General features: G+C 44.5%; 4 protein-coding genes across 4 annotated transcripts; 2 read left to right on the forward strand and 2 right to left on the reverse strand.

Moving 5' to 3' along the window:
• Nucleotides 1–3,921: 3,921 nt before the first annotated feature.
• LOC6600975 (probable aspartate aminotransferase, cytoplasmic) lies at nucleotides 3,922–6,748 on the reverse strand. Its single transcript, XM_002025977.2, has 4 exons — nucleotides 6,561–6,748; nucleotides 5,234–5,341; nucleotides 5,091–5,164; nucleotides 3,922–5,028 (listed from the first exon to the last, which is right to left on the reverse strand). Exons 1-4 carry the CDS (start codon nucleotides 6,667–6,669, stop codon nucleotides 4,072–4,074), a joined length of 1,248 nt encoding a protein of 415 aa, XP_002026013.1. The 5' UTR covers nucleotides 6,670–6,748; the 3' UTR covers nucleotides 3,922–4,071.
• Nucleotides 6,749–6,839: 91 nt separating this feature from the next.
• Nucleotides 6,840–7,728, forward strand: LOC6600974 (DNA-binding protein SMUBP-2). Its single transcript, XM_002025976.2, has 2 exons — nucleotides 6,840–7,103; nucleotides 7,162–7,728. The coding sequence occupies exons 1-2, from the start codon at nucleotides 7,097–7,099 to the stop codon at nucleotides 7,635–7,637; spliced, it is 483 nt and encodes a 160-aa protein (XP_002026012.2). The 5' UTR covers nucleotides 6,840–7,096; the 3' UTR covers nucleotides 7,638–7,728.
• Nucleotides 7,651–8,536, forward strand: LOC6600973 (UPF0598 protein CG30010). The gene is made up of 2 exons (XM_002025975.2): nucleotides 7,651–7,895; nucleotides 7,952–8,536. Exons 1-2 carry the CDS (start codon nucleotides 7,749–7,751, stop codon nucleotides 8,456–8,458), a joined length of 654 nt encoding a protein of 217 aa, XP_002026011.2. The 5' UTR covers nucleotides 7,651–7,748; the 3' UTR covers nucleotides 8,459–8,536.
• LOC6600972 (protein crossbronx) lies at nucleotides 8,464–9,471 on the reverse strand. Its single transcript, XM_002025974.2, has 4 exons — nucleotides 9,369–9,471; nucleotides 9,251–9,315; nucleotides 9,093–9,196; nucleotides 8,464–9,038 (listed from the first exon to the last, which is right to left on the reverse strand). Exons 1-4 carry the CDS (start codon nucleotides 9,452–9,454, stop codon nucleotides 8,559–8,561), a joined length of 735 nt encoding a protein of 244 aa, XP_002026010.1. The 5' UTR covers nucleotides 9,455–9,471; the 3' UTR covers nucleotides 8,464–8,558.
• Nucleotides 9,472–22,085: the final 12,614 nt, after the last annotated feature.

Raw genomic sequence — 22,085 nt, forward strand, 5'->3', positions numbered from 1 at the left:
TAAATAATTATACCAAGTTGTGGGGTTGGTGCCTGCTTATCTTCTCTGCCTCTCCCAATCACGGCGCCTCTCTTCGGCTCTGCCTCTGTGCCTGCGCGTGTGCTCCTAACCGGTAATGAAATTTGTTCTTCACCATAGACACAAAAACAAATTCTGAACTTTGTCCAAACGTCCAATTTTTGGTTTGTGTTGTTGTCACTGGATGCCGGCCACCATTGTCGGTGGGGGGAGCGTCACAGCTGTTCTCACCAGCCCCCAAAGCTAGGCCGAATCCAAAGAAGCTGGCCGATGTGAGAGAGAGGCTCACGGAGCAGACATTCCAGTATTTACTCCAGTCTGCCGTTCTTTATCAGTCGTAAGTGGTGAGTGGTTTATTCCATTTCTCCATGCTCCACTAACACACATAAGTGGGAAATTATATTCACGGTGCTTCTAGACGTTGGACTCTGTAAATTCTGCCTTTAGCTCAAGCAAATCTCTCTTGCCTGAGCAGACATGTGCCTAATCCAGAAAAAACTTTCTAAACCATTCTCACAGGGCCCTGCAGGGTAGATGTTATTATTATGTTCCTGATCAACCCTCTCTAGAACTATTTTCAAATACATGGGTCGCAATCCAACAAAAAACAAAAACCATTGAGCATCGCATCATTGGTGACGTCTCCCACCCATACATATCAGTTCGATGTTATGGAAACTTTTCAATCGCAAGACGATTGATAGAGCTGTTGTTGTTCTTTTTGTTTTGTGTTGTGGAGGCGACTAGAATGCTTCACCCATTTGAACTCGGCGCGTGTGTAGTCCGGCGATGTTAACGAAGCTGAAGCTTATTATATTAACAGCCGGTGAGTCTACTTCTATATCGGGGGGAATCGTACGACTCAAAATTAATGTGGCGGGATGGAATGAAGATTCGGGCACTGATTCGGGCTGAGAGCTCTCATCGTTGCCGACCCGACGATTGCGCTCTCTGTTATCGTCGCTATCAGCTGGACTTTATGATTGGCTCTCGCTCTCAAAAACTATATATTTACAAATATGTATACATGCATGTATATACATACATACATACATGTGTTGGAGCTTGTGTATCAGAGTCTTTTAGATTTTTATTTTTATATTAATGTGGCAATAACAGGGGGCGCGTTATCTATATGTTAGACGAGACCCAACAAGAAGCATGTTGCGTATTGAAGAGGAATACATATTTTGTACATACTATGTACTATAAGATGTTTGTTTGGTTGGGCAGTTGTTTAGTCCATATTTTACTTTAGTATTTTTCTATGTAATACTAATATAAAAAATCGGCTTGCTTTCAGCTGACAGTCCCATAGATTAGATTGTAGATTGTATGTGAGAGGAATCGAAAAACATATTGGGATTGTTGGTAAGTGCCAGACACTCTTTATACTATATAGTAGTACATAGATGTTGATAAGAACTGCCACGCCTCCGTCTGAAAGCTATGGAAACCTTTTATAATACAGCTAATGCCAGACACTCAATATACTATATACGTACATTAATGTTGATAAGAACTGCCACGCCTCCGTCTGAAAGCTATGGAAACCATTTATAGTACAGCTAATCTTCGCTATCAAACGAATTTAACAATATGTTGTGCCAGTCACAGCTATTTACTAGACATACCATATCTTATCAACATCAGGCGAGAGCTTTAAAAGGCTCACTTCCCAGTCATAATGGGATCTGTAATCACTATAGAATTTGAAAAAATTCCTTTTGTAAGATGTATTTGTCTAGACTTGTCCTACCAATAAATTATCGCAGTCTTGCTACACGTGCCGCTTATTTTCACTGATATTTTAAAATTGAATTATTATTTCGTATCATTGGACCAAGGTTAAGTTATTTTTTTCAATTCTGTAAATAGGTTATTATCAAAATATTTGCCAAGACTTGCACCTTGGATTGTAAGCCTATTCTTGGATTAGCACATGCATTGTTTAATTAAAAACTTATCGACCTCCTAGGCGATAAATGAGATTCTATGAACGACAACATACTTCTATGAAGCACAAAGTCCAATTAGATATTGACGGTAAAATAAATCAAAGATAGTACTAATTATACAAATCTGAAATATTATGAACTAGCTTACATATGCATTTAGGACCAACTCCCGGCCATGGTCTTAGTGTTACCTATACCGATCGAGCGGGTGGTGGTGGTATCCGACACGAAGCACGTGCTGGATCCAGCTTCCATATTCGGTAAAGTAGGGATGGGTTTGAAACTCGCTCGGATACCGGGCTCGCAAACATTAAAAAACTCAATTACTAATCACGTGCTACGAGGGTTGCTATTTATATTTCGGGAATAGGAAATAAGAACAACAATTTCTAAATGAAAATGGTTTTATTGTTTTGCAAAAATGTTCCCCCTGATGATCAATACACTTTTGCATTCGCTTGAACCATTGGTCACAGCAGTTTTTCCACTCCTCTTGAGACACCTCCAAAAAATGGTTTTTAAACTTTTCAACTGCTTCTTCGGCGCTCGTAAAACGTTGACCACGCAGTTTTTTTTTGATGTTAGGGAATAAAAAGAAGTCATTGGGTGCCAAGTCAGGACTGTAGGGAGGATGAGTCATCAATTCGACGTTTTGACTGCTTAAAAATTCACCTGTTTGTCGAGATGTGTGCGAGCTCGCATTGCCATGATGGAGAATGATTCGTGCTCGGAAGTTGGTTTTGCGAATTTCTCCGAAGACCTCCGGCAAACAAATGGTCGTGTACCACTCAGAATTGACAGTCCTACGTTTCTCTAGCGGAACAGTGGCCACATGACCCATTCTCCCGAAGAAACAGGCGACCATTTGCTTCGAAGTGCTTCGTGCTCGAACAACTTTTGTTGGATTTTGCTCATCTTGAAACAGCCACACGGTCGATTGCTGTTTAGTTTCCGGCTCATACGCATATATCCATGATTGATCACCTGTCACGATTTTATAAACATCTTTTGAAGCACCTCGGCCGAACTTTTTACGCATTTCCTTACTCCAATCGACGCGAGCCTTTTTTTGAGCGATTGATAAGTTATGGGGTATCCAACGAGAGCAAACCTTTTTTAGTGTGTTCATGTAAATTGAATGTATTGAAGTGGAACTAATGTGCAAGGATGCCTCTATCTCATGATATGTCACTTTTATGTCATACTTTTAGGCCTTCCTGGCCGACAAGCCACACTACAGTTCTTTGGGTATTTCGGTGCCATCGTGAACGATGGGTAAAACACTAGACAGACAGTTAGCTTAGTGATTTATTATATGTCAGGGCATCTGAGAAATCTCAAATCAATCTTCCGAATTTTGTATGTTTTGTATATACGAAAAATGTAAGTTCTTAACAGCTTATTTATTTTGTATGCTACATGACATCTACACTCTACAAATAGCAGCAGAGCCACCTGGCGACAAAATATACATACATTTTTGACAATATTGCTTGCTAGTAACTTGATAATTGTTATTAAAGCCATTAAAACCAGCCTAGCATCAATAATATCGAGTTTCCGTAAGCCCGAAAAAATGTTTGGATAGATATGTATGAATATTGGTATATATTGTAAATAGTCTTCAGGCCCCATTCGCCTCGTCTTTTAGTGATTGTATAGTCCTACAAAAATCATTAACTTTGTTGAAAATTCCGCTAATTCAACAGAATATGTTAGTTTGTTAGGAATGGCTGGTTTCAATGTGTCCTGGTTGATTCCACTTAAAATGAAACGCGCTTTCTGAATACTTTTGTTATGTTATTGTCGTTGTAACTAAGTACTACACACAAGTCAGTAAATAGTAGTTATTATGCTAAACATTGTTTAACCAATAGGACGTCTAAATGTGCAAAAACGTGTACATTTTATAATCAAATTGGGAAAAGAGTATACACATTGTATATAAAGGCCGGGTTTAAATGTTTCGTAGTTGGGACAGCTGTTAAATGCTAATGGTGCAGACAACAATAATTCTCATGCCGAAGGTTAACATATTTCAGTGGATCATTGTATATCCGGTGCACATTCTACATATTACCCAAGTTACATTTTATTACAATTTGTTGTCACACGGACAGGAAGCGTTCGATCCAGCGGTGACTGCGGCATGTATGGCCTTGGCCACATATTCAATGTTGCCCGTGTTAAGGCCACACATGTTGATGCGACCTGTCTTTAGGAGATAGATGTGGTGCTCCTTGATGAGGTATCGAACTTGGTTCTCATTGAGGCCCGTGTACGAGAACATGCCGATTTGATTGACAATATGGTCCCAGTTGCCAGGTGTTCCCAGTGCAACGAGCTTGTCCCGCAGCAGTGAACGCATCTCGCGGATGCGACTTGACATTTGCTTGATGCAGTCCATCCATTCTTGACGCAACGCAGGGTTGTTCAACACGGCCGACACGATACGAGCACCATAGGCTGGTGGGTTGGAGTACATGCCGCGGATAATCAAAGTCAATTGGGAGTGTACTGCAGCTTTAGTGGATGCGTGCTGCTGCACCACCGTCAAGTTGCCAGCTCTTTCGCAATACAGGCCAAAGTTCTTTGCAAACGATTGGCAAGTTAGGAGCTCAAAGCCTCGCGAAACGAAATACCGCACTGCCCAAGCATCGCGATCTGGGTCACCGCTGGCAAAGCCCTGATATGCAGAATCAAACAGAGGGAACAGTTTCTTGTGCTCCATCAGATCGGCAATTTGCTTCCACTGTTCCTGGGTGGGATCAATTCCGGTGGGATTGTGTGCGCACGCATGCAGGATGATCACTGCTCCGGGAGGAGCCTGGTCAAGATCAGCCAGCATGCCGTTGAAGTCCAACTGACGCTTGGATTGGTCCCAGTAGCGGTAGGAGTGCAACGAGGTGAAACCAGTATCGGAAAATATCTTGTGATGGTTCTCCCATGTGGGATTCGAGTAAAAGACTTCATTTCTGTTCAACTGGGTGTGGAGGAACTCGGCAGCCACGCGCAGAGCACCTGTTCCGGATATAGTCTGCACCCCAAAAGCCTGCGAACAAGAAGAGTATTTCAATTATAATTTCAAACGAAAACTTAGTCTTTTTAAATTACGCGATTCTCCTTGATGGCTATGGAGTCAGCACCCAGAACCAATTCCGTTGCCGCACTTGTGAATGGGTCAAGACCTTTGAGAAAAATAGATATTGTGGTTCAAATTGATTCTCTAGATGGGATTAAACCCTTTAATTACTCACCAGTCACCGGCAAATATTCATGGTTAACAGACTCATCGCTGGCGATTGCTATTTCGGTTTTTCGCACCACAGGCAGGACCCAAGGCACACCGGCATCTGTCCTGTAAGCTGTAGTGAAAATAAAAAAAACTTATTAGTAATAATAATAACAGTAAGACGAGTTCCTGTTCAAGTCTTTGAGAGAATCCATTGTTCAAAGTGCTGACTTTCGTACTATGTGAAATCTTATCTTAACGGACTTAGTATGGGTAATCAAGGGGTAATGCTGTACGAAATCCGATAATGTGAAAGCACTTGTTTCTAGGCCATTTTCTATACCATATGCAACAACAAGCTCGTCGGTTATTCGAAACCAATTTAAGTAATTGGGCTGGAATTGTTTTTTTTAGGAGCGCGTGATAAAAAGCGAGAGAGAACAATAATAATTATTAAAAAACAGTAAAACCAGCAATACCAAACAATAAATGAAGAAATCTATTAATAGTTTTTAGCTTTCAGCATTGTAAAAGTTGATGAAGTATATGTAGTTCCAAGCTACATAAATGTGTACAACGATTCGGACAGGTCTCATTAACATGAGAATAAGCCATAGGTTATTGACTTGGAAGATTCTACAAAACAAAATAAAAAAAGCAAACAATTTGCTGGGGGAATTGTCATTTAAATTATGCAACAACATCCATAAATATAAGAATTGGGAACTGCTGGATCAGGCAAAAACAGCCATAAATATAAAAAAAAGGTGAAATGGCATCCATCCAAATCAGCAGCGGCCTTGCCCTTGATGATGAGATTACAGCTTGTGGTACGAAGCTGATGGAAAGAAAGTTCGAATCTAAGCGGCTTATCGTTATGGTTATGCACACTAGTACATAACTAAATACTGTACCATCTGACGTCAATGAGAAGAAAAACAAGGAAAGTGATGGATCCTAGAAAGCACAATTCTCAACTCTCTCAATCGGTTTCAATCAAAAAATGTGACATGAATGTATGAGGAATAGTGTGGCAGAAGAATTTCAGTGTAAGCGCGTCATGACAGCCCACCCCACCCCACCCTAAGGATAGAGAATCACAACAATTCACATGCCAAGTGACTTCCAAATGACCTCCAGCAGAGAGGGGGCCAACGTCATGCGAGGAGGAGGTGGTGGGCTGCAGGGCGGCCGCTAACAAATGATAGCAAATTGGACAAGCGCGACTACGCTACACAGACCCCCTACCCTACACAATACTTTGATTGCACACATATGCACGAGTATGCACGTACGTAAGTGCTAAAAACACTGAGACCCAGAATACGCACGAGCAATTAGTATTTACTTACCGCCCACTGATAGGTTGACTTTGTTTTGGTTGGAATCGTCTTTAAATGCTTGCGTCAAGGCAAAAACCTCAATCGCGGGTCCTTTTTCAACTTTGGCGTAGATAGACATGGCGAAGAACTTGTAGAACAACGTAGCGAGCAGGCAATAACAAATAAATTAAATTTTGAGTGTGCTGTCCAGACAAGTGTAATCGGCAATAACAACAACAAAAACTACTGTCGACTACAACTATCGATGTTTTCACTAACGATTTGTTCGACTGGATTGATGATACCAATTGAGCACCTGCACTTTGACTCTGACTTTCCCCTGCTTGACAATGAAGAATCCTATAATTTTTTGCTTTGCACGTTGGACGAAAAATAAAAAAGAACCCGCCAACTACTTTACGAAACCATCGATAGTACAACGATGTTTTTAGTCGACTATCGATACAACAACAGCTGGAGACCAGCTGATCCACGAAATGAACAACAAATCTGATTTCACGAAATGTTTTAAAGCTAAATCCTGGTCAAAAATAGAATAAATCCTTATGGCTGGTAAGTCATAAACTAAAACAGCATTGGTTTTTCAATTGTAAACCATTGCCCTTGGCAGCCGATCCCAACCACCCCTCAACCTCGGCGAAAGCGGACGAAGCGCCTCTGTTTCCACCCGCCAAGCCTGGCAAACGGATCGACTACGGTACAAATGATACACTGGAGCTTCTGGAGCGCATCCCGAGCCAAGTGGTCGATCTGAAGCTGGACGATGTGCTAACCGCCGTTAAGGAGGTGGACAACCTCTGCGACTATGCGCGCTGCAAGACCAAAACGAGCCTAATGGGCCAGGACTGTCCGCACTGCAAGAAGCGGTTCTGTTTCAAGCACGGTCTGCCCGAGGTTCATGGCTGTGGCGAGGAAATCAAGCGGGACGAGCGAAAGAAGTTTTTGCACCCCAAGCCGGCGAAGACAGTGCGTCACGAGGAGGATGTCAAAAATGCCAAAAAGAGACTGGATGCTAAGTTGAAGGATATGCAAGTTGGGCGCATGCAAAAAGCAACCGGTGGGGGCTCCAAAAAGAAAGGAAAATAGCCGTAAAATTAATCATTTTTCCCCATCGCACAATACACACCCATACATACACATCAACAGCTGATGAAATCAGCTGTTTTCGCGTTCTAAAATTTTACAGTTCTTGAAAATATGATTAAAACACAGCCTAGACATTTAATAAACCTGAAATACTTCAGCCCTAACCTACTGTCTTCCCGTAATTTGCACTATGTTCAGGGTCAGACGCCAGAGCCGAAAATACGCGAATATTTTTACTACATTGATCATGAAGGAATGGTAAGTCGCATTAAACATTAGTTGGCATTTAATTAATTATGATATACTCACATCAGCTCTTCTTGGACGATGCTAGAATGAAAAACTTCACCAGTTGCTTCAAGGAGAAGGATTTCCTCAAGTTCTTCTTTTCCCGCCTCCGTCTGAACAAAACGCAGCGTTATCTCAGCGACTTCCCGTACATCTCGCTATGCGGACGCGAACGCAACTTTATACGTTGCGATGACACGCCGCTTGTATTCACCGAACAATTGAAGAAGGCAGATGGCGACGAGGAAGTTCTTAGCTATGCCCATGCTGGACAAGTCCTAACATTGCCCTATGAACCACACAAATTATACATGGACCCCAAAAATGGACGGGTTTATCACCCAGCAACGCCCCAAGTGGGTGGCATTGGCCTGGTTCGCTCTAAATTGGCCATTGAGCTCAGTCAATACTTTGAATTTCCAGCCGGAGATGCGTCTCCAACACATTTTAAATGGCACGGAGAACGACTAAAGCTGGAAAATGATTGGGTTGCAGGGACTCAACGCTTTCCCATGAGCGAGGAATGTCAGTAGTTAAATAGTATAACATTAAACTTTAATGGAATATAATTGAGACAACATTCTAACTACGATTATTGGTTCCAGGACTAATATACAAATATACATATTACTTTTATTCAATGCTCAATGGCTTGAACTCGCCCTCCTTCACCCATGAGAGCCCGGTGGCAGTGCCGCCATTCGTCTGTTGCAGAGTGGAATCCGTCTGATTATTCCTGCCTGCTTTGATTCGCTCCAACACCGGCCCATGCACATCTGGTTGAAACTTTTCAAATACTATATAGTGCGGATCCTCCGTTGGTTGAGGGTCATAGATATGCTCCTTGCTTTCCTTGATATTCTCAAGGACGCGGGCGGCAAACTCCTCCCGATTGGTGAGCAGCAGCTCGGCAGCCTCTGGATTCTTTATTTTGTCCATTTCAATGCCCCGAATACTGTCGATGGGATCCGAAAATATCGCTTGCATGTACTTGAAAAGCTGCCAAAGGTGATCTTCGCCACATCGCCACTCTGGAAAGGCATGACTGATGTCCAGGCTGTTGGTGTAGGGGCACACATGGGGATGCAAGATGTTCTGCTGAAAAATTACGGTCTGAAAGGAATAGATCAGTAAAACCCATTTATCTCTGTGTCTGGGCTAACTAACTGGAAGACTTTTATCATCGGGAAAACGATCGGGCAGCAGAAGAGAGAAACGAAAGACGCTTTCTGAATAGAGACCCTGGCGTCCAAAGAAGACACCAAACCATTCTAAAAGAAACGAAATATATAAGGGGAATATTGAAGATTTGTAGTTATACTAACGCAAGGAGTTCGCTAAGCTGGGTATTGTGTATATTCCACCCAACTTCTCCGACTCAATCATTTTGCTGGAAATGGAAATGATTAGAAGAGATGTAAAGGAAACAAATTGGGAACTTACTATTCAGCCAGGATTTTGTACTCCTGCTGGATGGTTGTTATCAAAATCTTGTCATCCTTTTTATTTGCATCCAAATCGAGTGTCATCGTGCGACGAAAAATTAATAAAATTAAAATTGTTTAAAGAAAGTTGTTTTGCCAAATCATATGTTTGTGAAGAGTTGCCACCTTGCCGATGAATGTGTTAGTGGTATTCCTGAAAGTGATTTAAAGTTTCCTAAGACAAATTTTAATCAGACCTCAATCAGCTACTTGTTCGCAATTTAACGGGGCGAATGTTTTCATCTATCAACTTTATATTTGCATTGCGAGCTAGCATTTGATGTTTTGCTTCAACGTCCTCGAAAAATCAATCAAACAAAAACGGCCGCCCAGGGCTGCACTTTCGGGGTTGTCCTATCACTGAATCGATTAGTTGTCGTTAATATCGATACGGCGCGATATCTCACTCTACCTCCTTAAATCTAAGCAGTAGCCAAGAAAGGTACAGTTTCAAATTTCAAATCTTAAGGATCAGCCAAGGACTCGCCTTTTGTTAATTAAAAAGCTCACATAATCCTCATTCAATTTAACTTTCCCAGAGGCAAAATCATCAAGTAAATAATTACGAAACAGGGTCGCCCGCCACCCGCTCCCTTGTCACCTGAGCATATGCCAATGGCAATTAAGCGTGGGCTCCCACACAGTAAGCAGATTTATATTCATAAGCCAAGCCATAGCTGGAATCTTGTGGCATTTATAATTGAATTCCACGTACACTCCCAGCCAAAGCGACCGCAATGTGACCTATCCACCGACCCACCTGGAATGGACAATACTGCCCAGGACATTATAGTAATGAAGCCAGCACAGTCAATTTCAATAACGCAATCAAATGCGTGCAGTTTCAAAACCACAAAAGCCAAACAAGAAGAAGAGGAACCAAATGCCATTCACAAAGCCATGGCCAATACTCAAACAGTGTGTCCGGTCGAGGCAATCTTTTTGGGCATTCCTGGCACGTATTTCCAATGGCCATAGCTGGAACGGGATGTGGTACTTCTCCGAGAAAAGGAAGCCCCCGATAATGGCCTGGCGAGTCGCATGCATATTTCAGTAATTTGCGCCACCTTTTGTGTGGTACGGCATTCACCTCTACCCGTGTAGTGTACACCGCCCGTGTCCCATCCCAGTCATTTCCGGTCTACATATTTCATGAGGGCACCAAAGTTTGCGGATGCAGCAATTTAAAGAAAAAGCAGAGGAAACTTGAGTGGAACCACTCAAAATGTAATCGAAATGTCTTAGACGCACCCCCACGCACCTGAATAGTCGCTCTTTTATGTGTGTTTGTGTTTGCATCTGTATTCATGGCGTCTCTCGTCTCGTCTCGCCCCCAATCCCAATCCAGCCCAGACTCCTCTGATGTTGGACGAAGTCATCTTGATTTTCAATTTCAACGCCATTTGCGCTTCACTGCCATTGGAAGTCATTTGCATTTTTCTCCAGCTTACTGTTGCGTACCCCCAGGGGGCATATGCACTAGCTGGTTGGGAGGACTAACTAATTTTTGGGTGAGTTAGATCGGAGAACGACATTTGCAGATCAAAAATAGATTTTCAGTAAATTCAGTTCTCTATAGAGTTCGATTGGTATACATTTAGAGGTACAACTTGTAGCTAATAAGACGCTGACGTCCCCTAAAAGGAAGAGCTTCGAGTTCCTCAAGAGTATCTAATATTTGGGTAGATTCTTCCTCTCCGCGTTCCCGGTGTGTAGCCCAATAGGTGATAATGCTAATAATAAGTCGAGTCAATTGACAAAAAGTTTCGTCATTTTCAACAGCCCCCAGCAACACCCGCTGGCAATTTGTAGACATCCCGCAGTAAATTTATTGAATGTGGAAATTTTAAAATTGTTCATTTGAGAAACAATTTGGGAGCATAAAATACAGACAAAATGCCTTCGTTTTCTTATGTCAGCATTGTCTGCCATAAGTTCGAATATATGGCAATAAAAAGACACTGTTGTTGGTGTTGTCCTTGCTCTCTGGGGCCACCAACAACAAGCGCCCCGAGCATTCCAAGTGAGTTTGTCTGTCTGTCTGTCTTTGTGTATTTTTATGTGATTTCTCAAGCCATCTTCTATCTGGGGAGGATGGAAAGTGCTCTCATGTGCGATTGAATGGGAAATAGGGAAAATGTTATGCCATTTATTTAGAGCATTTCCAGCAAGGCAAGTCCCAGTGCCAATTGTGCAACTTACTCAATGAAATGTAAATGCGAATCAATTGTAGTTTTATTTGAAGTAATTCCTGATTCAACAAAATCGACTGCCAGTAAAAGCATTTAATTTCGAATATTCAATTTCAATTTCCATTTGCATATTGCTGTGTGACTTTCATTAGCATCAATTTAGTTAGTTAGTCAAATGGTTACTTCGTTAGTTGGAGTCACTAAAAGAGTTGAGGTTCCTCTGGGGTCTGGAGTCTGCCGGGGCGAAAACATCAAAAAGCACTTTGTGGAGGAGCAAACTTTCGGTGGTTCGGAATACTGATTCGTACCTGAGCAGATGTAGAATATACATATATATATACATAAGCTGTACGTGAGATCTCCCCGCTAACCAATTTGATTTGCCCCGCCCCGCCCGACTGCCAGCGTTACCGCCTCTTGCCCCGGCCCGGCCCCGGCCACATCTGCCCTCTGTTTACACCTCTTGAGGTCGGCTGCTTCGCATGCATATCAACGATTTTCAAATTGGCGACGAAATGATATGCCAAACTACACGGCAGAACAGGAGAGCCCCGGAATTCACCTTTCGCCGAGCCGTGGACGGGGACCTAAAGGACCTGCAGGCAGGCGTCAACGGCGACATCGACATTATCGTGGCACAGGTTGTAGCTGTAGCTGTAGCTGTAGCTGTAGCTGTAGCTAATGCTTGTCACGTCTCCTTCAACATTTGACAAGCCAAATTCGACAAAAAAATCCGCACGTTGCCGTGCCGTCCCGTCTCTGACTTTGTTTTTCGATTCGACGAAGAAAATGATTTTCACAGGTGAATTGGAAAGCGCGTAATGTTGTAATGTTTGACTTGGCAGCAGGCACGTACCCCATCCTCCGTGTTCGCCCGGCACTGGGAGAAATGGTGAAAGCCTCCATATGGTCTGTGAGCAATTGATGTTGCAACTATTCCTGCCAGTGTAGCACTCATGTGCCGCATCGACGAGCCAACGCTGCGTATGCGTATCCGTATGCGTATTCCGAATGCGAGGCGCCACTTTTGCAAATTGGATGAAAATCTTTGGCTTTTCAGCAACGCAATTCGTTTGCCTTTTTATTTTCCTTATTCACCTTTTCGTTGCTTTTTTTCGCCTTGGGTGTTGCTCGTGTGGGATGCATCAGCCTGGAAATTGACATGTCTTGGCCATGTCAGACCGAACACAAGCCCAAGCACAGCCCTGGCAGTGGGTTGCATTTATTCAAAGGCCAAAGGGATGACAGACACATAGAAAATATGCCTCCCTCATTCATCATGACACGTCTGGGCCTGTCACACGAGAAAGAGCCACAACATTTAAGGGAAAAGGATTTACAGCAACACCTGCACAAACAGGACAGCACAACACGAGCCAGGAGACAAGTTCTGGGCAGCTTACCTCGTGTTCTTTCTCGAGATTATTTTTGTAAACTTTTTCACTTCGCTTCAAGAAACAAATTCAAACAAATTGAAGAGCTTCGCTCTGTGGCTCTCCTTTGGCATTCTGGAATCCATTCCAGCCAGCATTCCTGAATGGGGTGGAGCGGGGAGGGGTAAGCTGGGCTCACCTTGGCGCCCATTAAATGAACTGAGCCAACATGTGTTACAGAGTCCGACGAGTGCAAAATATGTTTCACGTTGCCCAAACTCGTAACTCTTTGCTGGGGAGCCGGAGCTAAACTTTTTTACGTTTTTATTGCCCAAAGTGAGTATGGAGCTGAAGGATGCGATGGCTTTGGCTACTCGTATATGTATGGTTCTAGGGGATGAGAAAACTTAAAGTTTCAGTGGGCTGGCAGATTCATCTGCTGGCGATTGCAGCCGGGTATGCTCCTGCTGTCACTGAGGTTCATTGAACCAAATGCCAAGCGGAGCGCATTTCCGCATGTCCCTGTCTGAGTCGAGGTCGGAGTCGGAGTCGGGATCCGGGGTCCCTGTTAGCTGCAAATAAACTTTGCTGAGTGGCTGGCTCGGAGACGGATACGGATTCGGAGACGGAGACGTGGCCTGGCTTTGATAAATGTGCACATAATTATGGTTCCTGCTCCTGGTGTGCTTTGAATGGACCCTGAAGCGTTGAGATGCAATGCGAGGTGCGGGAGCGGAATGGGAAATGGGAAACGGAAAATGGGAACCCACACTTGACGCTCGAGCGTAGAGAGTGTCTTTAAAGCGTCTCACTGCGACGATGTGACCTGCTTAAAGCCTCTATGCTCACATCAGGTCTTAATTAATGTTGCATAATTAACAGAGCAAGAAGAAGCACCCAAGGAAGCGTTGAAAACGGGCGCTGGGCCGGCAGCGGGCCTAACGATGGGGTTAGGAAAAAAGGTAGGCGAAACAAAGTTCAGGAAAAGCAAAGCCAAACAAAACAAAAACTTTTCTAAGCATCTGCAAAACATAAAGCATACAAATTCTCACATCTCACATCCCATCCGCATACCCCGCAACCAGGAGACCCGCAGAACATGGCAAAAAAATTTGTGGCTGACTGAAAAGACCTCCCAAAGGGCAAGGCAGCCACAGCAAACAGCCTTTTGGCCACCTCTGACTTGGGGAACGCCCCCAAATTGGCGCCAAGTTTTAATTATTCCATCATATTTATAAACTTTTGTACTTGCCACGCAGACTCATTATGTGCGTCACCCCACCGACTCCCCCGCCACAACGCCGCGCCCACGCGCACCCCACTCTCACCCTCGTGTTGGCCTCATGTATACTCCATCCTTCAGTGGCGGCTATAACTATAAGGCAAGTGCCTTCTTGTTGTTTCCCCCCTGGTTCCTGTGTCGTCTCACAATAATGGCTGGTGACAATGGCGGCAAGGACAATGACGACGTCTGGGCAGGCCCGTCTTAGCTCCATCCAGGCTGTTGGCGAGCCAGGCAGCAGGGACATGGAGGCACAAGGCGTTACTCCATAAAAATGAACAACAGCTTTTTATTGTCGAACAATGAAGGCGAAAGCAGCTCTAAACAAGCACAGCCAAGCAGAGCAAAGCAGAGGCAGAGGCGGAGAGAGGGGCAAAGCAAAGTTCGACCTTTCTTTTAACTTACGATCCTGTTTGCTGTCGTTGTCCTTGTCTTTGTTGCTGTGGGTGCCATTGGTGTGAGCATTTAATGAGGCTGTTCCATTATTGTTCAATTGTGCTTGGCTTGCCTGAGGAATCTCTATATGCACACGGCTTGAAGGGAGCGGAGGAAAAAGCCCCTTTTGATGACAGCTCTCTAATTAATCGATTTATCGAAGAGTCAACCCAGTTTTATGAATACTCAAAACAGAAGGCCCTAAGCCAGGCCCTAAAGCACTGCCAAGAGAGCCATGAAAAAGGAAGCTGCCTTTTTTGATTGCAAATTAAATCGATGAATTACCACATTAATCGAACTGCCATCGCGATTAGAAATCCTGCGAGTACAAAAAGGAGCCAGCCACCAACGATTAATCCGCCTGAGTCCAGTCTAATAAGCCTCAGGACAGCTGGATCAGACCATAGCGAAGGCTCCTCTGACCTGAACCCCCTTGGATCACTCACCATTTTCCGGTTTGCTGGAATATCCGCAGAACGGCAGGATGCCCGCCTTGGGTCACAATTAATTGAATGGCAATGGCAACGGGGAAAAAGTTTCGCAACCATTTCGCTGATGAAACTAATAACATGTCATCCGTGTTACGCACCAAAGCACGCGGAGGAGGCACTGAAGCATACTCCTTTGCCTTCGGCTCTGTCCCCTGCCCCCTCTGTCCCCCACGACGTCTCCACCACTCAAAGGCTAAACGAGGCTCAACGCTGACACTCAAAGCTGACAAGTTAAGCCTGCCGCACATGGCGATTAGGCGGGGAAGAAGGCATGGAATGGGATGGGATGGGGTGGTATGCACTCCCCTCCTCTAGATTAGCACTTTGTTGCAGTTGGAAAAGCGGGAAATCTGGACGCCTGAATGTTCTTTTGATTGCGCACTTTTTGAGTGCGACACAGAGGTAGCAGCAGGGGTAAAAGACACATGAAGAGCTTCGTTAGCCCCGCGGCAATCGCTAGACCCAGAAAGCAGACTGTAGCTTGAATACTACACGTAATATTGAATCGCAATGCACCAGGAGCTGGATCTGAGTGGTGATGGTGGTGGTGCAGGGAGGCAGAGGCTCGAGGAACCCCCCGAATGCGCATAGTTGGAGTGATAAACTGCTTTGGCACGGAAATGGCCCTGGAAATGGAAATGATGTCGAGTGTGCCAGTGTGCATAAAAAGGCCAATTAGAGGACGGCAGAGATGCACGTTTCCCGGCCTACACTTGGAGAAAACAACGTGAAAGAAGCTGATTAAATAAAGCTGAAGCAGATCGACTTAGGTCTTGTATTTCTTCTATGAACTCCTGTATACATATTTATGTTCCGATGTCTACATACTCGTACATTTCTTTCAGTGCTGTGGCTGCCATCAGAGCTTCTGGTCGAAGGAGACTGACAAATGCTAGATTTACGACCATATCTAACTTTTTTTGTTGGATACCTACACACACACACACACACACTCACACACACACGGCTTTAGATGTTTATATTTTAGGTTTGGGCCTAGAATTTATGGCTGCAACAAAACTTTAAATGAACTTTTTGGGGCGTTGTGGCATTGGTCGGGTCGGAGGAAATTAAATAAGTTACATATTCCTACATCTGATGTGGTTCTTCCTCTCCCTCTCTCCTTGCTAAAATCAAGAAGTTTTAAATGCATCATAAAAATAAAAAATATATCTTTTTTTTTTTTGCTTTGGTTTGGTTTTATTTTGTTTTTGGGCAATTTGAAAACTTGTTAGATACGTCTGTATGTGCGAGGATTTATATGTTCGCGTGGAGTGGGGAGGGGCTTTTGTTCAGGAGGCAACACAGGTGGAGGAGATCTGTCAAGTGCAGTAAAAGCTGAGCAAAGCGGGAGTGGAACATAAAAATATTTATGACGTGCCCGTTTCTATATCAACAGGAGGTAGAAGAACAACAACTGCTGCATAAATTCACCTGCCATAATGTCTTTCATCTTCCCAGCCGCTCTACCACTCCTCCTCCGCCACCGCCCTCTGTAGTTGCCAGTCAATGAACCAGGCTAAATGTATCCTGCAGGCGTGTCCTTGGCTCTTGAACTTGAGCATATGTGATGTATCTTGAGAGCGTATCTATCTGGCTTGTGCATTAAACATTATTTAGGCAGACACAAAGCCTGCCGAGGAGGCACACAAAATCTGGTGGCCCGAACGGAATGCCGTTACATAAATAATCAGGACAAATGCTCTTAGCCCCCGACTGGATGTCAGTTTTATTGACAGTTCTGGGTGCTGCTTTATGTGCAATTTCATGAAGTCCTCGGTGGACATAAAATTTCAATTATCGAAAATTGCCTTGGGATGCTCCGCCCTCCCAACCTCCACCATCCGCCTTCCTTGTAATATAATTAATGCCCCCATGCAATCGATGTCGACGTTTCAATTAAATTACGAAAATCTTTTCATACGAGGCGGATGCTTAATATTCATTTTACCCGTAAACACAAATCTCAGAGGTTCGAGAGTGCCAGGCCGCCCACCGACAAGTGTTGCCTACTTTCCAGGGTCATGTCTACATGGGAGGGAGGGGGGCGTGCTCGTGTGTGTGTGCCAGTGTACTAGTGTGAATAAGAGAGGGTCTGTCAAGTGTGCTTTGCGCTGTCAATTACACACATCCTTCGCCTCCTGCGTGCACGCGTATGAGGCGCCACACGGGGTACCTCAGCTTCTTTCAGCTCTGGCTGTCGCTGGGGATGGGGCTGGAACTGGGGCTGGTGCTGCATCTTTTGTTATCTGGAGGACTTCAGATTTTGAGCATGTAATCAAATTAGACTGCACTTATTGCCTGATGCAGGCCGCTCCTCTCCCCTCCTGCCTTGTATTGTGTCGCTCTTAAAATATGCCAGGACATGGACATGGCCCACAGCCACGGGCTGGCTTGGCAGCCGTTGACCCACTTCCCAGGCCCAGGATGACAGTTGCGATTGTTTCGGGGCGCTCGCTTTCACTTCATCTAATTAAGCAAGCTCTCAATGCGTGCCGCGATCCACCCCAGCCTCCCTTTGCCAACACTCGCTCCACAGAATATATAAATGAAAAATTCATTTATTTGCACGAGCTGCTGCAGTTTGTCTGGCTTTCGTTTCGTGTCCCTCTTCTTCTGCTGCTGCTGCTGCTTCCGAAACAAAGAGCTGCAGACAGGGGCATAAAGTCCTCAGTACACTTTTTCTGCCGGACAGTAATTTAATTTTCCCGTTCTAGAGGGCCTCTGTGACCTGGCCAGAACGGACAATTAATGACTTCAGTTGAGAGATTCAAGCTGAACTCTTTCTCGGTCCTCGATTATGATTGGGTCCCATCCGAGTGGTATTGCCCAGAAACTAAGCTTTACGATCCAATCAAGTGGAGGACATAAAAATAAATGCTGGCCAGGCAAAAGATGAAGAACTAGTGGGGGCTTCCACTTCCAGTCAAGAGACTGACCGTAAAAAAGCCGGGTAATAAAATTACAAAGAAACAAGCTAAGGCACAGACAAGATGACTGTCCCAGCTACTCCTCGGTGTGTTCTGTCGGTGCTGGCTAATGGCTTATGCTGGGAAATGTGGGGGCGGAAAGGGTGTGAAACGGCAGCCGAAACGACAGCAGACATAAGCGTCTTATTAGATTTTCGTGTGTATTTTGCGGAATGCTGGGAAAGTACATGCCACATATGGGGCAGGAAGGAACGAGCCGGGACAGGACAGCACCAGACTCGCATTAACAACTTCATTAAGGACAACAGTACACTCTCCGTTCTACACTCTTCTTTCTCCGCACAGAGGTCGCTCTCGATGTCGCTGTCGATGTCGAACCCCAGCTAAACTCAACTGTGAAGTACATTAATTTTGTGGGCTTTTGGCAACAGGCAATAAATCTTCAGCTTTCTGGCTGAAGCAGACCCACTCGTGTACGTGTACTCGTACCTACGGCTAACCAGGATTGACAGCCCGATAGCTTCTGAGGCGGGATGTGCAACTAAAACCGACATTTATGGCCTCGAAGCCCAAATTGAGTTTCAATCAATGCATCGCAATGCAATATTATCTGACCGAGTTATTGGCTTTGACCCATTGGGAGCACAGAGGGGCTAAAATTAATTAGTGCAGCCATAGAGCAATGTACAAGAATGTATCCGCAGCAAACAAATCAAATTGGACTGGCAGCAGTAAGGGCCGAAACCGAAGACCAGCAGATGCCATTGTCCTCCTCTAAAACCAACAAAACATGTAACCAACACTTGGGCAAAAAAAAAAGGGGAATGAAAGAAGAAAAGCAAACACTCCGTATGACTAGCAGGTCGCTTGTTGGCCCGGCCAACACATGCTGTGAGTGAAACGACAATGTCTGCTGCCTGGGAGATGGCTTGTCTCGTGTGAAAGAGTTCCAATTTGCAGGCAAAAAGCCTGAAATTTGAACAGTTTGAAAATGATTATTCAAAACTGCAACTTGAATTTTGCATCTGGCCTTAATAGGGCAACAGGGGTTGTTGGCGAAACAAAAGAAGACTAGAAGGGAAAGCAACATTTATTGAATACTAATATTACCAGGCATCCCTTTATACTACATTGCGTATGGTTTCACTGGTAATTTGATTAGTTTTCCTTTGTTCTATGTGCTCTCCATTGTTCGTTTGCTTTGTCATTCTTCCCATCTCCTTCCCCGCTGTGGTCCCCTGCGTATACTTAATATCTGAGCAGACAAGATGGTTTCCAGCCATTATTTGTTCATTATTCAACTGTTATCGGTGGGATCTATACACAGCATTGGGCATCCCCTACAGCCAGGGGGGGAGGGGGGTGCTGCGGTCGAAGGTCGCATTCTGTGGGCACGTCTGCCCATTAGAGACAATAATTTTCTTTAAATTTGTCGATTTAATTGAGCGCAGCAAAGAGGATAACGGAATGAGGGCGAGCCCAAATGGTAACCACAGGAGAAATTGCATGTGTGTGTGTGTGTCTGAGCCAAGTTAATGTGAGCCCTTCAAGCCCAACTAATGGATTCGGCCGATGCCATGCCTGCTTAAATAACGAGCTTTAAATTGCGTGACTGAAACGTTTTCAAAGGCAATTAGATGTGTGTGTGGATGCGTTGTGTTTGTGTGTGTGTGTGTGTGTGTGTGTGTGCGCGTGTCTGCTGCATGCTTTTGTTGCATACTTTGTGGCGGTGTGGCCCCGAGTTAAAAGAGCATGACTGAAATGCTTAGCATACAGAACGTGCCCACCACTGCTGCATGCCGCATGGCTCACCGCTCCTAGCACATCCAGACATAATCAGGCTAAGGAGGAGGATCCTCTCCATCTTGGATGATTGCCCGGAAGCGGAAACTGCAGCCTGGACGCATTTAGCATCATACCAAATTAATGCGCCATTATTAGACAAATGGATGACAAGCGATTCAATTAGGGCGCCATAAACTGTCATACGAGCAAACAACAGACACCCAACACCCCGAACAGCCACACATCCACAGAGTATGACAGTTTGCTGTGACAGTCGGATGTTAGTCCTGGGGGACTGATGGAGGGAGGACATCATTAAAGTCAATTGCAGGATACAGACGATGAGGGACAATGCCATCCTGACCTGCCTGCTGCCTGCCTGCCTGCGGATAATCAAGCGCTTTTAATGATTGCATGTTCAGCAGTGGGAAATTCCATTTTCCGCCATTGATTGCCAGCACTCGCACTCGCACTCCCTCTCCATCCGCCACGCAGCGCATCAGAAAACAATTTAATATTAAAATTTTCATAAATATTCTGCCACCGAGAGGCCCCATGGCCGCCTGAACAGAACAGAACAGAACCGACCAGGCCCGGCCGCGATTGCCATGTTCGGCACGTTTAGAGCGGATTTTATTTTTCAATTTCTGACCCCCAAACGGAAATTGCTCAGCACTTCTACCTTTGACCGTTCCAGGCTCTACAGCCACAGCCACCCCTCCCGATTTCGACCTGAATTGATGGCTACGGTCCGGTTTTGATTTGGCCTATTAATTAACAATTCCATTATCCATTATTGCAGATGTGCGAAAATTGGGCTTTAATTAAATTGCTCGTAATGGCGTAATTATTCCAGACACACACACACGCCATCGCCATCGCCATCCCAGAACACACGCACTGCTAAGCCCCTTCTCAATGTAATTAATGAGTTTTTAGTTAAAAATACATTTTTGCTGGTAATAATGACTTGAGGGCTGAAAACGAACCCCAAAACACATACATGAACATGTGCCTGGCATATTCAATACAATTACACACACACACACGCGCAGAGCTGCAGGCTCCTCAGCTCATTAAATGCTTTACATGTGTTGGTCGACCGCCCGCCCTTGCTCTTCCCCCCCCACTCTATGACAGGAAAGTCAAAAAGGAAAGCGGTTCGAGTTCTTCGACTTGAAAGTCTTTAATTTATGCAAATATCTATGCCAGTGTGTGTGTGTGTGTGTGCCTTTCGAGTGTGTGGAGTTATGTAAGCCTCATCAATTCGCCATTGACACGACGGAAAGTCTGCCAAAGGCCCAGACGATTGTCAGAATAGTCGAAGCAATCGAAAAATGTAGGAAAAGAACCAACATTGGGGAGTAGCGGCACGAAAATACTCTGCTGGTGTCGTTAAAGAAGGAGAAGGAGGGTTCTTTATACAAAACCTAATTGTAACAGTTGGAATATTTGAAGGAGCTCGAACGACGACACAGCCCATGGCAGGTTACAAGAACCACAACACTCAACTTTAGAGTAGACATAAGTACAATACATCCGCTGAACACATCCAGGACTCATGCCAAATCCCATCCAATGCCATTGAGCGAAATTACAATTTGAACTTGAGACTTGAGACTGTAGACTGGTGCCTTGAGCCTTGAGCCTGGGATGCAATGAGCTAGACACGACTAAGTCTCCGCCATCCGCGTCTGTCCGGGATTAGGCATGACTTTTGCCGAAAAGACTTTCAAATAAAATGTGTGCTCTGTTCTGTTCTCTGAGAACAGAAGAGCTGGAGAGTGGGGGAACACTTTTCTGTGTGTGAAATGAGGGTTTTATAAATCCATCAATATTGTGGATCTGTGTCACAGACCTAACTCCCACGCATGAGAGCTGGAAATGATTAATGAAACAGATAGCAGGAGATAACAAAAAGCTTCAAATGAAACAAATGCGACGAGAGAGCACGATAAAGGGGTAAAGCTCTGCTTATCTTATCAAAGATTCAAATGCCTTTGCCGCTCGTTGCCCCGGCAATTTTTTCTGTTTACTACGATACCCAAATGAATTTCAGTGACTAACTCGTAAGGAAATACTCGGCAATTTATGGGAAAATCGAACGAATTTACTCAGCGAGCTTTTCCCCCCTGAAGATAAGATATGGAAGTGGGTGTCGCAAGGGAACTGGAAGCTCTAGAGCATT

This window comes from Drosophila persimilis, unplaced genomic scaffold (genome assembly GCF_003286085.1).
Source record: "Drosophila persimilis strain 14011-0111.01,24,50 unplaced genomic scaffold, DperRS2 tig00000002-arrow-pilon, whole genome shotgun sequence".
NCBI classification, from domain to species: Eukaryota; Metazoa; Arthropoda; class Insecta; order Diptera; family Drosophilidae; genus Drosophila; species Drosophila persimilis.

Bases quoted from the DNA above. Each gene is read 5' to 3' on its own strand.
- LOC6600975 (XM_002025977.2), bottom strand. From the start codon at position 6,669: ATGTCTATCTACGCCAAAGTTGAAAAAGGACCCGCGATTGAGGTTTTT. The intron at 5,342-6,560 runs GTAAGTAAATAC...TTTTCACTACAG, and splicing joins AGTCAACCTATCAGTGGGCG to CTTACAGGACAGATGCCGGT. The intron at 5,165-5,233 runs GTGAGTAATTAA...TTTTTCTCAAAG, and splicing joins TGAATATTTGCCGGTGACTG to GTCTTGACCCATTCACAAGT.
- LOC6600973 (XM_002025975.2), top strand. From the start codon at position 7,749: ATGATTAAAACACAGCCTAGACATTTAATAAACCTGAAATACTTCAGC. The intron at 7,896-7,951 runs GTAAGTCGCATT...TACTCACATCAG, and splicing joins ACATTGATCATGAAGGAATG to CTCTTCTTGGACGATGCTAG.
- LOC6600972 (XM_002025974.2), bottom strand. From the start codon at position 9,454: ATGACACTCGATTTGGATGCAAATAAAAAGGATGACAAGATTTTGATA. The intron at 9,197-9,250 runs GTTAGTATAACT...CGTTTCTTTTAG, and splicing joins CAGCTTAGCGAACTCCTTGC to AATGGTTTGGTGTCTTCTTT. The intron at 9,039-9,092 runs GTTAGTTAGCCC...TATTCCTTTCAG, and splicing joins CCGATGATAAAAGTCTTCCA to ACCGTAATTTTTCAGCAGAA.